The following is an 18,240-nucleotide window of genomic DNA, read 5'->3' as shown; positions in this document are numbered from 1 at the left end:
CGTATGCAAGGCATGCAATTTGTAAGTGTAAAGTTGTGTTATTTGTACGCGGATTGAAGAGACCGGTCTGAAGAGTCCACTAGACATAAATATAAGCTGTGTAAGCAGGCAGTCAAGATGCGGCTGGGAAAAAAAAAAAGTACAGAGGCTCAATCTTCCCTGAGCACATAAAGGTTAAAAATTACTATCTCTCATCCCTGCTCTCACCTTCAATTACCCAGCACTGCCAAATTATGGCCAAATAAAATGACTACCATTAGCCATAATCACCTTACATGCAGCCTAATGCTGTGCTGAACTAGACTGGGGAAAATAATTGCCCTTCAGTAATGCTGTGGAAAAACTACTTCCAATACAAGCGGGGCTGTAGGTAGAAATTACGAGCTCTCTGCACAGGAGGTGACTCTGGACCATCTTCTACTCCCGCTATGGAGCAGCACGGTTGTAGCTAAAGTGTTTCAAATGCATTGCATCTTCGAATATCCACCAAAAGAAACAATAAAAAGCAAAATGTCACATCCACTGAGGTCTGCTGACAGTTAAATCTATATTGAAAAAGATCAAGGATGCTCATACTGTATACAGTATGTTGGAACTTCCTTTCACTGCTATTTCTGCATAATACACTCCCGTTCTTCATTTAGTTAGGCTCCTTCGTTCCTGGGAGACTTGGTCCCTTTTATGTTTGCAGGGGTCTGTGTGTGTGTCATTGTGTTTGTGCAACTGTGTGTACCTAATTAACCGCAAAAAGCTCTTGATCCATGGAAAAACATGACTTCGGTGCTAACAGCAGCGAAGGGCTGTCCTTGGCCTGGCACAAAAGGCTGATGCTTGCTATGTGAAATGATAGAGAACAGTGTTGCGTAACCTTTTAACATACATCAGCGTCTGGGAAATTGATTTTTAGAGGAAAACGTGTTTGCACATAAAAATGCACGCTATGCTGCGGTGGCTTTCTACTGATCCAGTGGATTTACGTCTTATCAATGTTAACACTGTGCTGGGGTGTGCATATGTATGTGTGTGTGTGTGTGTGTGTGTGTGTGTGTGTGTGTGTGTGTGTGTGTGTGTACTTCTATGCATATTTGTAACTTTCTGATGTGTCCTTGTCCTCTTATGCATATACTCGTGTACGCTATACTACTCGTGCAACTGTCGATTTCTGTATGGGTGCTTGGATGTGCAAGATTTTGTAAGAGAGAGAGTCTGTGTGTGTGTGTGTGTGTGTGCATGTGTGTATGTGTGTGTGTGTGTGTGAAATCCCTTTTCCATGGCTGAGAAAACACCTGAGCTATGGAGAAAGCTATACAGCTGGTTCAAACAGAAAACACACACACACACACACACACACACACGCGCGCAAATACACAAAGTCCTAAACCCCCGCTCTGCATTGCATACTGGATTTACCCAAGCTCCTTCTCCACGTCTTTGATCCTTCAATCTGTATGTCTCTCTCACTTAATAACTTTCACCTCTCTCTCTCTCTCTCTCTCTCTGCAGCTCATTCTCTCAGCTCTCGCTCTCTTTTCAAGCTATTGAAAAACGATCCTCACTGGCACCATTCAGGCTCTCGGTACCCATTATCAATTTCCAAAAGCCTAAAAAGGTATTGAAATGTGTCTAAATGTTGGATTCTTCCTTTAAAAAACGAAATGTTGTCTATCCATTTATCAAATGATGAAATTCAGCTCCCATCCGAGGTCACCTCCGATAAAATGAATAAATTATTGGACTCAATGGAAGTTAGAATATCCTTAGTCGCATTAAAAAAAATTATTTTGACAGTGTTTTTCATCACTCTGGTGGCATAATTTTGTTCACTATTTGTCATTTTTCACCAAATTTTGATCACGAAGGCCGTCTGCCAGAGTAGTTAGTCTTTTTTCTTTATCTGTATGTTTTGTTGGAACATTCGTCAGCTTATGAGACTTGCATTTGTTTTCCTGTCTTGAGGCAAAACAGAAGCTGTTTAGTTTATTCCTTAAATTCACAGGAATTAATTAGACATGTGGCAGGGGCTTTACAGTGTTAGAATGAAAATAAAGGGATACAATTAATGAAATGGGCTCATATTCAACTAAGAAAATGAAGAAGGACGACTGTCTGACCACCGGAATCAGAATCTCTCTGATTAAATTCAGCTCTATCATCGTCCTGTCGTTTCGTATTCAAGAAGTGTTGACGGTAGGACAAAAACATCTTAAACATCTCAAACTAACAAACACACAAACACCGAAACATGCTGTTAAGGAAATATTCTCTCCTCGTTTCGTTTCATTCCCTACCTTTGCTTTATTTTTCTCCTTCCCACCACTTCTCTTTTCCCATCCTTTCCTCTTTTTTACCATTCTTTTACTTCATTTTCATACCTCAACTTTCCCTTTTCCTCTTCATTTCTGCCTCTTCCTCTCCCTCTTCCGTGTCACTACATATTGGTATTCTGTACATACTTTGGCCTCGGATGATGATAATGATGGGAACATGCTTGGCGGTTAATTTGCAGGTCCGCCATCCATTGATTTACTGCTTCAGTTGTGATGCTTAGCATGACATGCAAACAGCAAGCAGCACTGCTTCTATATGATGTATGTGGATGGATGGATGGATGGATGGATGGATGGATGGATGGAGGAAAAAAGAGACGGATAAAAGGAGGGATGCAGGGGGATATGAAAAGGGGAGATGAGAAGGTGCGGCATTGGTGGAAGGAAGAAATGGTATTTATAGAGGGAGTAATGTACCTGGATGGATAGATGGAAGGAGAGGCAATTGAATCAATTAAACTAGAGAAGAGGAGATGTAGATGAAGGGATAGAGGAGTGGATGGACAAATTAACAGATATGAGGAAATGAACAAATGGGCAATGCAAGGATTAATGGATGAGTGGTTGGAATGATAGATGGGATGAAGAGATAGATGGTGGGAGGAATGAGTGAAATGGATGGAAGGATGGATACAAGGAGGAAAGTTAAGAGTAGTAGGAGAAGGTGAATCAGTTAAAAGAAAGGAGGAAGAATCGTGGGGCAAAGGAGGGGTTTGATAGAAGAATAAAAGGGGGATGGATGAGTGAACTGAGATAAGACTGAGGTAAAAGGGAGGGATGATGTGAGGGAGCGTTGAGTGAATACCAGCAGGGATGGACTGATGGTTGGATGGGTCGATTGACAATAAGGTAGGGGGACAAAATAAGGATTAACTGGATGAAAAATACTTTTAATTCTTCTATTTCTTACACTTTTTTTTTTATAAATACCAGCTTTTTCTTCACTGTGATAATTACAGTTTTGTTTTATGTCTCTTCTCTTTCTAATTGTAGAAAGAACAGATGGTTCAACAAAACGCTAACGTCATTCCCCGAAAAGATGTATGACAGCAAATTTGTGCCAAACAAATCACTCAAGCATTTAGTTTTGCATTCTGCTTCATCATGCCTCAATGTGCATCATCAAATGGTACAGAAATCTGTGAAGCCAGTTGTGCAGATTGTAGTAAATCAAGCTCAAACATATTGGGCTGAAATATTGTTGGAAAATATGGGTATATATATTTTTTTTTCTGTTTTCTCTCCATTCCTATTTCTCTTTTGATTTGTTCGGTCAGTTTGTTTTTCTGTGGCGGATAAGACACAGAATGGGTGGTTATCATAGTAATTTGTCTGTCTGTCTTTCTCCAAATGTCTTTTTGTCTATGTCTCCAGCTCTTTGTGGCCTGGGCAGTTAACACATGGGTTCAGCAGTTACAGCAGTAATTCAGCTGGTAAACAACAGTGTTTTAGGAGAATATACACTTTGCTTCCTTCTACCTGGAGAGAAGAGGAAGAGAAAGTGTGGAAGACAATATGAAAGACAAGAAGAAGAAAATATGAGTTTGAAAAGACAAGGAAAGGAAAAGGAGTGAGAGGGGATGATGTGAAGGTAAACGGGACGACATGGAGTAGGGAAAAAGGGGGTTGAACAAAGCTGATGAGAAGAAAAGAAAGGAAAGAAGAAGAGGAGCAAAAGAAGAGAGGAAAATAAATGCGGCAGAAAGATGACAAGCTAGCAGTTGGAAGATAACTAGTATCACATAAAAAAGAAAGACTCCTGTAACACTCCTGAGACCGACTGTCACTACACTTACACTGTATGTACAGTACAAGGCAAAAGTTTGGACACCAGTCCCTTGAATAAGAAAGTGTGTCCAAGCAGGGGTGTCACCCATTGGTTTGCAGGCTCCCGTTTTGAAGCCTCAATTTTGCATTTTGATTGTCACCATCTTTTTGGATCCAGAAGTGACCATATTTGGATGAGAGGATGGTAGCTTGGTTAGCACGGTGTATTTACAGTCTGTGGTTAACTGTGCTAATGCTAATGCCAATTTTTGCTAGCGAAAAACGGGCCTAAAACCATTAAACCAAATTTATTTAGTGGAAAAAATGAACATCACTGCCTTAGAGGGTCTTTCAGTACAACCAAATGCTGAACAAGACTTTTTTTAGGTGAGCAGAATGTTACAATTAACTTTCATTAACTGAAAAAACACTGAAATAGTGACGGCTACGGCTGTACTCTGCTCCCGTTCTGAAGCCTCAAGTTTGCATTTTGACTCTCACCATCCAGAAGTGACCATATTTGGATGAGAGGATGGTAGCTTGGTTAGCATGGTGTATTTACAGTCTGTGGTTAACTGTGATAATGCTAATGCTAATTTTCGCTAGTGAAAAACAGGCTTAAAACCATTAAAACAAAATTTATTTAGTGGAAAAATGAACATCTGGCTCCTTAGAGGGTCTTTTAGTACAACCAAATGCTGAACAAGACTTTTTAGGTGAGCAGAATGTAACGTTTAACTTTCATGAACTGAAAAAACACTGAAATAGCGACAGCTACGGCTACGCCTACGCTTGTACACTGTGAATCTGGGGTTACGTTACCTAACCGACGTTTTCGCTGTGTTTATGATTTATCAGTGACAGCACTCATCTGTCACTCAAAGCAACCATGCCCTTAATTATTCATAACTTTAAACCTTAATAAAATTTAAACGGGTGCGTTATATAAAAATTCACCCCTGTACAGTTGTCGTGAACGGGGAAATTAGCTATAGAGACTAAACCGTTTTTTGTACCAGGCTGTGAACATGTTTATTTCTGTTGTAAACTTGGGCATTTTAGGGTCTATGGGGATTGACTCGGGTTTGGAGCCAGCCTCAAGTGGCCATTGCATGTGTGTGTGTGTGTGTGACAAAGACTGGCCACAAACATGTACACACACACTTTGGCAAGGGCCAGAGCCAATCTTGTTGGCAAAGAACTGGTCAATCTGGCCAACAGAAGGGAAGAGAGGGAGAAAAAGACAGAAAGAAGGTACTGGAAAATGGTTTTGACATTTCACTCCTCCCATGTGTAAACTCTGTGTACGAGTGTGTGTGTGTGTGAGTGTGTGTGTGTGTGTGTGTGTGTGTGTGTGTGTGTGTGTGTGTGTGTGTGTGTGCTTGCATGCATTTGTGATTGCGTATGGACTATACTGACTTCCATGTGCAATTCTGATTTCATATGTGCCTGAATTTGTCCCTTTTTGTTTGTTTCTCATGCTCTGAAATGCATGCACACAAATCAAAACATACAAAGAATCAGACACACAGGTTATTAACAGTTATTAACGACAGATCTTAAGTTTTGTGAGATGATCCCTTCGGAAATGATAGTAAGATAATTTATTTTTTCTCACCTATAGAAGTTGTGGCTGGAACTGGCTCTTTGGACACTGCACACATATTCAAAATGACACAGAGGGAAACATAAAGATCAGTCAGAAACTTCATTTCAAAAACAGAAAAAATCAGTATCCATCCTCAAAAACACTTTTAGTGTGTACTATAATATTAATATTGGCCTTAAAGACACTGTCTCCCTAGTGTTGAGAAACACATGCAGGGATTAGAAATAGAAAAAATAAGAATATTAGGGCAGGTTTCGCTGTTGCTTTCCTGAAGAGGAAGGGGAATTACCATTAACATTGTCTACAAGTGATGCAAAATAACTGTGAACAACCATTATATTAGTAAAAGTATTGATGAGCTGCTGCTGTATGTTTTCTTTCACTAGTTATATCCTTGAAACAAATCTGCAGTATCAACTAATCAAACTAAACAGGTACGTCGGAACAAAAACACAGTTTCTCAGGTCCTACAGGTCCTTTATAGGTGTAGTTTTGTCCAGTTGTGATTACAGCTGCAGGCAACTCCACAGCCCTTCCATCCATTAAATCATTGCCTAAAGCATCTTCAAAGATTATGAATGTGTGTGTGTGTGCGTGTGTGTGTGTGTGTGTGTGTACCTGAGTAGTAGGAATTCAGCAGGGATTTGCTCTGCAGCGTCTTGCTTCCCTGCACAGAGAAGGAGCAGGGAGAGGGGGAGGCTGGGGAGGAGACAGAAGGGAGGAGAGGTGAAGAGAAGGTGAATAAGAAAACAAGGAGACAAGAAGAAAAAAAAAAAAAGAGGGAGGTGTGGGGCAGCATAGGAAGATAAGGGCAGAGGGTGAATGGACAGAGAAAGTGCAAATAACAGAAGGAAAGATGAAAAGAGAGAATGTGAGAAGGAGAATGAGGACGAAGCAGGAGGTGAGGAGGAGAGAGGAGGGTAGGATGGAATAAGATCGTTTTTTTAAAAAAAGAGGACAGGGAAGTTGGAGAGGAAATGAGTACAAAGCAGGTGAAGGACAAACGGGAAAAGCAGTGACCTCATATGAGAAAAAAAAACAACTAACAATCATCACAGCACACAATTAACAATGAACATAGACAAAAGAAGATCAATACTCTACATTCAACAGCACAAGGAACAATCCAATAACACTAATGGCACCATCAATGCTACAATATTGAATTTTGAAAACACAAAAGTGGTTCCGTCTCAATGAGTGCGCACTTAAATCTGAAATACTCTCAATGTCGGTCAATACATAAGACTGATTTTATGGCTTGTGTGAAGAATGAAGGTTAATCCAAAATGGCTCATTGGAGGGTAAAGAGAGAGAGAACAGGATGGAAATGAAATATAAGCAATCAACTGTGTGCAAAATTCAGCATCATAATAGTAGGATTACATGTATTTGTTCCACAAACTCAGCTAGCCTAGCACCTTGCGAACAGTTGGCTACCAAGTGAAGACTTTCCTTACCAGAATAAAAGACCATATTGTCAATTCAAACAGCCTGAAATTACTTATGTTCAAGTGACTCAAAGCCTCAGAGACTCTGAGCATTATCGTTTCAGCAAATGGCTTAAAACACATTACGCTCAAATCACAAAGTGCTCCTTGAGTGTCCAAATAAAGAGGCAAAGGAGGAAGTAGTGTGATGTCATAGAGTGGGTCGGGGTGAAAGGATGAGTCAACAAAACTTGGAACTTCGCCACAGGATGTAGCCGTTCGTTTCCTTTTTCCAACCGACACTCAACATCGGTTTCTTGTAACCATGACAGCAAACATTCGCTAACACAAACCAAGTGTTTATTATTGTAACTATGACAACAAAGGTCCTCTAACATTTACAGAGTAGTACTTATAAGCCAAACCTTTCCCTAATAAGTCACTTTTGTGCCAAAACCAAATCAAACCTTTGCCAAATCATAAATCAGATAGATTAGTTAGTTACAAACTACAAGTCTCTGTCTCTCTACCACACAATTCATCAAGAAGATATTCCTTCATTTGGTGTTTTGATGATGTTGGTGGAGAGTACTGTTCAACACGTTGCTGCAAAATCAAATTGACTTGAGCTCTGGTGACTGTGAAGGCCATAGCATACAATGCATTTTGGAAGAAGCCACTTTTATCAGGATACAAATGGTTTATCATTCTTAATAGGATAAAGGTGATCACCATATTGGATAACTTTGTATTTATTAGGAGTGACTCTTCCTTCTAAGTGGATAAATGGACCCAAACAACATCTCAATGGAAAGCATTCGTTATGTTTCTCCCCTCACATACTGCCTACAATTTATCACCCAGCTGTATGAATGTTATTTATCTGTCACTGTGTATGTCAGCTAGCCTGACAGCTACTTATTACGGACCTAACCAGAAATACGACAGTTAAAATAGTGTTAAAACAGCTTACAAAGTGATCTCTTGCAGTTGAGGGGATTAATGATTCCATATAGAAAAAAAAAAGATTTTGTTCAGAGTCGCAGGGTGGATTGTGATGCACCTCGTTTTCAGCTTTCAGTTTGCAGAACTTCCCTGCTACACTCAAACGCATCACGGCGGTTGATCATATTTGTCAGTCCGAAATGACCACAGTGGGAATGAGGTCAACGAAACAAAATAGAAAGCTGTTAGAGTAGAGCTGAGCAGATATATCACCGCTTATAAACGTGATTCACCATCAGCTTTTGCTTTCTTAAACAGTGACTGATGCCCCAGCTACGTCCCTGCAAATATAGTTTATCTCTCCCTCACACACAGACTGCTAGGGGTCTATAAATAAATGATATGTAGGATAGACACAGGAACACACACATACACACACACACACACACACAATAAGATAAAACCTAGGGGGGATTGCTGGGAGACTGACTGTGACATATTATATACCGGATAAACCCGTTCAATAATCCACACTAGACATCACAGCTAACCCACACACAGCTAGTCGGTGTGTGTTTGTGTGTTCGGCTAAAAGTAATCGTCATTTATCTAAAAGGCTTTCAGCGGCCAATTAGTACTCGTGCATGTTAGCCAGTATTTTTTGTGTGTGTGTTCATGCTTTTGTGTATTTCAGAGTCCTGATGGGTCGAGCAGGTGGCCATTAGTGGAAACTCTCCAGCTAACAACTAAAGAAATCTCTCCACCGCCCTCGTACTGACTGAGCTGATGACATGATATGCTCTCCTTCCGCTGCCCTCACTCCCATCCTCCTCTTCTCTCTCTTCTTGTCTTACCTCTTCAGCTACTTGTCTCCTGTTCTTCTCTGCAATATCCCACCTTTACCTACTGCATTTATGCTTTCATAGCTTATCCTATATATACCTATTCTTCTCCTTAGTCTAAGAGTAGCTCTGTTTCAAATTGAGAAGAGGTAATCCAAAGGTTAGTCTAGAAAAAGAACAAAATAAAAAACAACCTGACCTAGAAGCGATACAGACAGATTGAAAACCAATTAGCACCACGGGAGGTGGATGTAGGGACATTCTAGCCAGATGTTGAAAAGCTGTAAATGCATCAGTCTCTCCAAGACATAACTAAATTACTCCCAAGTGCAACTGCATCAGTAGCCACTTACATGGTCATCCTCTTGTGGTTACGGCAGCTGAATTGACACTGCAAAATAGCCTTTTTTCTGCCTGTCACATTAAAGCGATAGGAAAAAAAGCAGCATCGGAGGTTGTAATGTATGTATGTGTGTGAGACGTTTGTATCGCTAATAGTCTATGTGTGTCATCCATGTGTTTGTGTTAGCTGTTATCTAAATTATTCTTCTTCAGGTACATTACCAGCAGCATCTTGACTGTAGAAGGATCTATTCAGATTTGCATCCGGTGTAGGTAAAGTGATTGTGGTGCATTAAGTTTTGTGATCAGGCATTAAGAGATGCATTCATGTGGGTGAGTGTAAACAAAACTCTATTTAATCAGGTCTGGATTTTATCTCGATATGAGAGAAATACAAATGAGTTCTTAGTGTTTCTGGAAGTGATACATTCACATTAAATGCCCCTGCTTCCTGTCATCAACAGATAAAAGGTTTTTCTCCTCCGATTGTCTAAATGGAATAAATTTGCTCATCAGTAACTCCGAAAGCTTCATATCTATTTGCTCTGGAAACAACACAGCACTTATTTTCCTGTTTTTTTTACAACTCAGGAGATTTCCCTTCATATAAAATATTTATATAAATGGCAGTATAAAGGCTAATATAGAACTCATCCAGTGTTTGTAATGTTTTAAAATGAATATGATGACGATTTCTTGATGTGAAAATTATCTATGTAGCATCCCTTTTGCTAAATTCTTATTCATATTCTGCTTACTCTACTGTTTTCTGGTACAATGGCCCAATTTCCCTACAGCAGATAATTTAAGTTTTATCTTCTCCTCGTTCTGTGTTGTCCTCTCTTTCCTCCTCCTCCTCTCCCCTCTGCTAATACCCCCCAAACACAACATATTTTCTCCTCTTCTGTGATAAAAATCCCTCTCGTCTCATGCGTACCGACACTGTATGCTAATGCGCCGCGAAGAGAAGCTCAACTTTAATACGGCGAAGAGTGTACCTGCATACCAAGAGAAATCTGCTTTGACAGCAATGTCCTGTGAAGATAGCTGGTGACTGGGTGAGAATGCAATAACACAAAAAAGGTTATTTGCCCTGCGAGGATCCATCTGCGCAAACATTATTGGGTCCCTTACTTTGTGTCAGCGTTTTTTCTCTGTCTCATTAGGACCGAGCTTGGATCGGCGACCGTGTGCGTACTATACATGTGTGTGTGTATCTTTTTTTTTTTTTTTTTTTTTTATAAATGTTGACACAGTACCAACTGTGAAAGAGAGACAGTTGTAGAGAGACTAGCACATGGCACTGCCTTTGATAAACCTAACACCAAACTGATGATAAAGTGTAGGAAGTGACACAGCAAAAGTTACAGAATTATAATTTTTGTCACTTTTTCTTCCCTTAAAATCTGCATGGAGTGATACAGTGGAAGTCCTCCTATGAGTCTCTGGATCATATAGCATACGGGGAACCTTGGGAAAGTTTTTGAAGGCCAAGACATGTTTTTACACCCATCCAAAGCTGATTACAAAAGGTGGGAAGCTTGGCACCTATTGAAAGTCCAAACTTAATTGCACATGTGCTCCAACTCTCCAGCGCTCCAAGACCAATTTGAATTGGTACAGGTAGAATGTCAAAATTACATATTTGGCCCCAAGCAAAGTCTAGTCAACTCTGTCTTAAAGCATAAAACAAACAAACGAAAGAACCCAATCTTATAAAATGACTATTAATTAATCAGACATCCACCACCCAGAGGAATAAATCTGTTCTCTTCTAAATCCTCTGAACACTGAAAACTTAATTCATACACAAAACCAAAGTGCAGTTAGGTCTTATTAGAAGAAAATTAATGACCACTGTTTCAAATACTACAAATTCATCAAATACACAGGGTCAAGAAGAAAGCAAATATTTAAATATATGTTGTGAATATCGAAACAAATACTTGAATTAACATGAAAGCAAAGATTTATATATATATATATATATAGGTTTGTCATACATCCAAGGTCCAAGATAAAAGTGGTCTACTCTAAGTGTTTCCGATGAAAAAACATTATTGTGCGTCAGAATTGCTGCATGGACAGTTAGAGGAAGAGTGCAGGCAATTACGGCCGACATTAACTTGCTACTTAGTCCCTCTCCAGCACCCCTGGCTTTCAATGGCCAAGCACTCCCAAAAGGCCAGCATGACATTTTCAAGAGAAAAATGCCCTTCTGAGAGGCCCTGTCTAATTACCTTGGACACACACATCCACACACATACACACATATTTTACAAAGAGATGGGAATATGAACCCACATAGCTGCACAAATGCGGGCAGAGTGACTTTCATAAGATTATATTTCAAGATACACACAGCATGCATGCGGGAAACACACATATATACAATATAGATACATGAACTTGAACGTGTATAAGACATCGAAGAGCAGAGAAAGTTAAAGGAACAGAATTGAAAATGATTACAGAAGCATTAACTTAGACAGAAGCCGGTGAAGCAGCACAGCACACTGCTGATACTGTTGAAAGATGAACATATGGAGAGTTTCATTATAAAATGAAATGTCCAGTATTTGAATAAATGAATCTGACAAAATGATTAATGGCACAGAAACACGGTATAGGGGTATTTTTGAGTAGATACACAGCAAAAGAAATGTTACTTTGTGAAATAAAAGTGAACTTACAGTTAAACTTATTATATAAGACAAATTATTTTTGGTGAAATTGTTTTTGAATGGTTGAGCTATTTTCTGTGGGTATTTACTGTGGTTGTTATATATTTAGAGATTAGATTGGAGCCGTATATTCTAGCGGATCTCAATGATGGTGCCAGTTGTGGTTGGTAGATTTAAAGTGCACATTCACACTAGAACCATAAAGGATTTTGACTCACTGAATCCATTGAGGTCCTGGTTGGAGGTGGAGAAGGGGTCGTCCTTGTGCAGGGTGCTAACTTTGGTGGTGCTCTTATCGGCTGTGGTGACCGGACCCATCTCTCTCTGCTGGGTGGAGCTGCTGGCGGTCTCCTTCTGCTTCTTCGCCAACTTCCTATAGTGGTATGAACACATACACAAAAACAAGCAAACACACACACACACACACACGCAGGAATACAAACAAAGAGGTACATTTACACACACACAGACACATACACATCTGTAAATCCACATGCAGTGACTAAACACAATCATACATACACACAAACATACATCTCAAAAACAAAAATACTGTCAGGGAGGTGATTTATGGTGAGAACAGTAAGCAGAGGAGAATTATATTTCTTTATTACATGCAGAAGACACAGAGGAGGCAAAATAGACTCATGAGGATGAACATTGTTTTTGATGCATTGCATTTTTGCATTTAACAGAGGCTAAGTTGTCCACAGTGTTACATATCATTGCTATTAGCAAATGGTATTGTAAGCTAAAGATTTCTGACAATTGTTGGACTTCAATTTGTGTTTAAGGCGATGTTTTTAAGTAATTTTGATATTTCTGTCACAGTGTTGTCATGTTGTCATTATTTACAAGAGATAAAACATAATTTCAGTCTATAAGGAAAAAATAAAGACTCACTTCCAAGTTACATGGACAATCTATGTAGTGACTCATCCACACTTTTTATTGATATATTTATATAACACTGCCCAATGCAGATCTGTATGCCATAACTAGGTACAGTATTATGCACTTTCAGGTAATTCTCATTCATTTCTAATAAACCTCTACTGGCACCAGATGAACCTAATAAAGGATAATTTTCCAAATAAGTTGTCATCAAGTATCAAGAATCAATATCAGTTGTTCAGTAAAATACTTAATTTGCAAGATGTAATATTTATGTGATCTCATAATGGTTTGTAGAAGAGTTTAGAGTTAGAAATTAAGAAGAAAGGTAGATTTTTTTTTCCCTCCAGATCAATTAAAGCAAAGACAGGACAGGCGATATGATTCAGTGGAGGGCAGTTGACATTCAGTACTTCAGTAACACGTGGGGCTTCTACAGCAGCTATAATAGTGAATGTAGTTTTGTGACTGTTGATGAGATGTCCCTTGAGTGTGGTTGTATCTTAATGATTTTATTTCCCTTACATTAACTGTTCACATGTCACAACTCCCATCTGTTGGCTATTTCGCGCTGGCCACTTTGAGTTCTACCTGTACCTTCGGTTTTAAGTCCACTGAGACACCAGATGGCAGAAGTGACAGCAAGCCATTACGATCTGACATCGACCAGTAGATTCACCAGAGCTTGCAGAAGTACCACCATAAAACAGATTTTTACTGTCTTGTCCTGCATGTGTCTCCTAAAAACTACCGAACAGAAGTCAGAAATGCTGTATGACCCTGAACATACTGGAAGAGATAATTAGAGTGCCTCATTTCTGTTTCTCACTGCATACAGAAAGCACTCCTGCTTTCAACAGAATATCATGATGTCTAACGCTAGTGTAACTTTAAAGGGGAGCTCTATGTCTTTATTCTGGGACTCCATTAGAGTAGCTTTGCATGATTCACTGTCCAAAAAACTCCTAATTTATCTTATACTGGCCCTTTATGCAGGCCCTCAGTTCAGCCTCCGTCTCTTAACAGGCAGTCTTAGCTCCTGTCTCTTTAAGGCCCCCCTCCAAATGAGCCCACTGTGTTCTGACTGGCCAGCTTTCCGGAAGCTTGCCATGGAGCAGCAATGTCAGAGTCGTGTTAAGTTACCGCCGATGAAAACCCAACAGCCTTTTTGCAGCCTTTATTATCTTATAATTGTATGCAGACTACTTGTCACAACGGTTGTCACTTGAACATTCAGGCATGTCATTAACCACTGGTAAATATATCACAAGAAATGGACTTCTGCAGGATGTGAATAACGTAAACACTGTTTCTTTTTGTTAGCAGGCTGGATATGTTCATAGGGTAAATGGAAGTTACCGGTGATAAACTTGGAAAGTTTGGACTTTTATAGGTTGAGGAGGACCATCCACCATTGGTTTTTGTGTGTCTGAGGCTGGACCATTTGGGAAAGAGAAACAGGTTCAGCCTGATCTTTATTATTTCTGTAAACCTGGATGCTACATATTTTATCTATATGCGTTGCACTCAGTGAATGAAGACAAATGATCAGTGTTGTTCCAGAAATCTCACTGTGTTTTCTAAAATCATATTTAATTGCACAGACACTTTTAGAGGTACTCTGAACCACTGACTATTACAATTCTGAAATTTAAAAAAGTACATCTGATGTATAAAATTTAATTGTGTCCTAATCTCTACTTTGGGAGTTGTTACATGAGTGCTTCTTCCACCATCAGTCTAAAATTCAGGCATAATGTTGTGGTGTTTACTGCTGCCATGACAATGAAGGTTGCATAACTTTAAGGAAGTATAAACCACATTTCAAGTGATCATTTTAACCCAAACCATGCTTAAACCTAACTAGACTAACTAGCACCATAAAATACGCTTATTTTTTAACAGCGATTTATAATGGTTTTGGAAAACCAGAGTGCATTACTATGGCCGCTAGATGGTGTAAACGTAACTATAGGTCATTTTTGCATGCCTGAATTTTAGACCTATACTATCGTTTTTTTATGAGGATGTGTTGCAAAGTGCATTGAGTAAAATCCAAATATCATTACAAAATTTCAAGGCACGCTGCATCATTGCTGTGCAAAAACTATTTTGACATCTTCAGTTGTGCACCTGCTTTCTTCTTTATAACCATCAGATCAAGGTACTTCCTCTATTGTGTCATGTGTCATTAAAAACAACTTTAAAGACCTGAATAAAAATAACAAAGAACAGTGAGTATGGCATTGGTTGTGTTGAAACCAAATATTTTTTATGGCCTCTTGGTTTGGGAACAAGTTGCCCATGTTCATAAATATTGACTGAGACCTCGCAGATCAAGGGAATAACATGAATTCTTTTCTATCAAGCATTTTCCTTTTATTTTTGACCTGTATTTTCCCACTGAAGCTAACAGAAATACATCTTGATCCACTTGTAATCCAGCAGATTGCAAAGTATGATGTAAACTTGAATAACATTATGCCCTAAAAGCTTTGGGTTCATGTGGGGTTACAGTGAAATCCAAAGAGAGCCAGTAAGCACAGTAACTTTCTTTGCTTTTAAAACAGCTCTAAATAGTTGTTCTCTGATTATAATGGTTACCCACTACACCAAAGTCTAACTACAGCTCACTATAGTTAATATCCTGCCTGAGGAGCAATTTAAACATTTAACATACTGTATATTTAAACAGCAGGTTGTTTCAAATCTATTGGAGGACTGAAAGGAAGCAAGAGGGCAGGCAATGAAGCTTCCAAAACATATAATTTTAAATGTAACCAGTGAATATTAATATATATAATAATAATTTCCATAGACCATCAGGACCAAATTTCCACTGAGTCTTTTTTGGGTGACTTGACCAGTTACTAACTTGTAGGTTGACTTGTGGATCAGTCTCTTGAACTTGGTGTATTCCTATAATGAGTACCAAAACTACCTGACACAATGTCAACAGATAAGTGAAGACATGTAGCTGAAATTAACAGCAAACTGCAAGTCAAAGCATTCAGTGGGCATTTAATTTCACTTAAATTTCAAAACCGAAACACAAGTTGTTGCAGATTGATCCTTGACTGGCTGGCCAGCATGCTGCATTGCAAGACAGAGAAAAAAAAGACAAAGGACATGGGTCTATTTTCTAGCCGTTAGTATTATTGAATTTTGACTGAGGCTCAATGATGAATAACTCATTGACCGGTGATTTGTGATGTATTTCTATTGCAAATGTCACATAGGGACAAAGTTACCATCTCATGGTAACTCTTGAGCCATAACAACAGGTTTGTTATCCATATCTACAAGCTGCTGCATGCCATACAGCACAAATGCATGTGGAGGTATGTAAACCGTACTGTGTAGGCAGTAATGTAATGTTATCATTCATGTACCTTATCTGCCATTATGTATGTAATACATACAGTACTTGTTTAACTCTGTATGTTACAGATTGTTCTCTATGTTAAGTTTAGCTTATCTACAGTAAGCCATTCATAACTTTTCTCATTTGTGTGTAAACCAAAGCTGTCCCACACACACACACACACACATACACAGGTGTTTTCAGTTACTCCGGCTGATTAGACCTTTGCTCAGGTTGAAGGTGGGTGGAGTTATGCTGGCAATTAGTTATGTTAATAACAGTTGTCCCGTCCAACAGGTGCAAAAGTAACAGGATCTGAGAAAAGGCCTGATCAGGCAACATAAGGGAAAACACCTGTGTGGATGAGCTACAGGTGTGTAGGGGCTTTGAAGCTCAACTCTACTAAATAAACATCTCAAAAAGGTGTTGTAGTTGTATTCATAGTTGGGGTTGAAGATAAGCTCTGATTTTACTGGTTTTTATTTTTAGGTTTGCTTATTTTTCAGTCGGCACTTGCACTTTATTCACTTCTCAGAAAACGATGTGCCTTTTTCAAAAGTCTTAAGCAGCAAAAACACCACACTGTACTGCCCACAAGCTGTCAGAACAGAGTGACCCATTAACCAACTTTCTCACAGTGTGTACAAGCGGTTTGTTCGCACCAGCGCCTGCTGTGCTTTACAAATGAACGACAGAGACCATTTCTGATATATGGATCAGTAACGCATAATTTTTTAAGAGCAAATTTATCTCCAGTTGAGTCATTTAAAAAATCATCTCACTCCGCAAAAAGATAAAGTCAACAAAAAACCTCCCCCAGAATCCACCAACACATTCTTCAACTTATCTAAAGTGTCTGACATCTAGTCACGAATGGCATACAGTGGGCCGTGTTTGTGTTTGTGTGTTTGTGTGTGTGTAATGCAGAGAAGTGTATTTGTGTACTTGTTTCTGTGAGCAAACACTTGATCTTCTTGGAGGCTTTGTGAGTACTGCATGTGCTGGGCGTTCTGTGCTTTCACGTGTGTGTGTGTTTGTGTGTGTGTGCGTGAGTGTACACGTGTCTGTTGTATTTGGCTGTGTTTGTGCACACTGGCCAGTGAGTGGGCGTGTTTCTCGGTGACCTATCACGAAGCCGCCTAATACGCCTGTTTATGTGTCTCTGAAAAACTGATCCTTCCTGCACAGTCATTTCAAAAGCCAAATTAGAGGAATGCAAATATTATTTTCCTTTTAGAGCGTTAACCATATCTTCCCTATAATGACTAATCAAGTTGTCTTTGTGCCCTTTCATGAACTTCTTATGGGATGAGTCATGATAGAGAAAAGCAAAATGGATATCTACTTAAGCTCTTAAGCTAAAAAAAAATAAGCTCACTGATAAATATTATTGAAGTTTCTGGTTACATGACTTAAGAGAGAGTTCACATCTGTACTTTTGAACAATAAACACACACAACAGATCATTATTTTCAATTGTACAGCTTTTAACCAATGAATATTAAAAAACAAACTGATCTAATCTGTTTAAACAGTTCTTCATCTAGATTTTATTCCACCACACACCAGAAACTTCTGTTTTCTGCTGCCAGTGGACACTGATCTCTCAGTGTACAGTGAACAGGGGTCTCTTGCAGTGTTAACACCTCAGAGAATTTGTGAAAAGAATAAAACCAAAACTAATGAGGCCTAAACACACAAATGATAATTGTAACTGTTCTCGCTTTAAGGTGAATCTCTGAAAAGATGTAAAAAAAAAAAAGAAACGCCTGGACTGGCAACACTTACGTTTTATTTATTCAATGTTTTACACATTTCTGCGTTAAACTGTGGCAACTACAGTATAGTGGTTTGGTTAAACGTAAGCAACTATAAGCCTTGCTTTAAGTTAGGGAATGGTGATCTTCATAGTTAAAAAAGGGAACATTCAATCATTCAAACACTGATCATCCACCCCAACCGTCTAATCCTTAGCTTTTATTTCACTGCATAAATAGGAAGACTACTTGCTGCAGCGGCATTTAACATTAGCGTCA

At 39.1% G+C, this 18,240-nt stretch overlaps 1 protein-coding gene across 2 annotated transcripts in view; it reads right to left on the bottom strand.

Moving 5' to 3' along the window:
• The window catches only part of LOC137180974 (receptor-type tyrosine-protein phosphatase T-like), a 90,891-nt gene that overhangs the window by 66,941 nt on the left and 5,710 nt on the right, over window positions 1-18,240 (bottom strand). The window contains exons 2-4 of one of the 2 annotated variants that reach the window (XM_067586295.1): window positions 12,165-12,319; window positions 6,322-6,402; window positions 5,713-5,748 (exon numbers count right to left, since the gene is read on the bottom strand). In XM_067586295.1, coding sequence (XP_067442396.1) covers window positions 5,713-5,748; window positions 6,322-6,402; window positions 12,165-12,264 — 217 coding nt within the window. In that variant the 5' untranslated portion in view covers window positions 12,265-12,319. Of the gene's footprint in view, window positions 1-5,712; window positions 5,749-6,321; window positions 6,403-12,164; window positions 12,495-18,240 lie in introns of those variants that run through there. The other variant, XM_067586294.1, reaches the window with a different exon arrangement.

The sequence above is a fragment of the Thunnus thynnus genome, chromosome 4, assembly GCF_963924715.1.
Source record: "Thunnus thynnus chromosome 4, fThuThy2.1, whole genome shotgun sequence".
NCBI lineage: Eukaryota > Metazoa > Chordata > Actinopteri > Scombriformes > Scombridae > Thunnus > Thunnus thynnus.
This window is presented reverse-complemented; position numbering and strand designations above follow the sequence as displayed.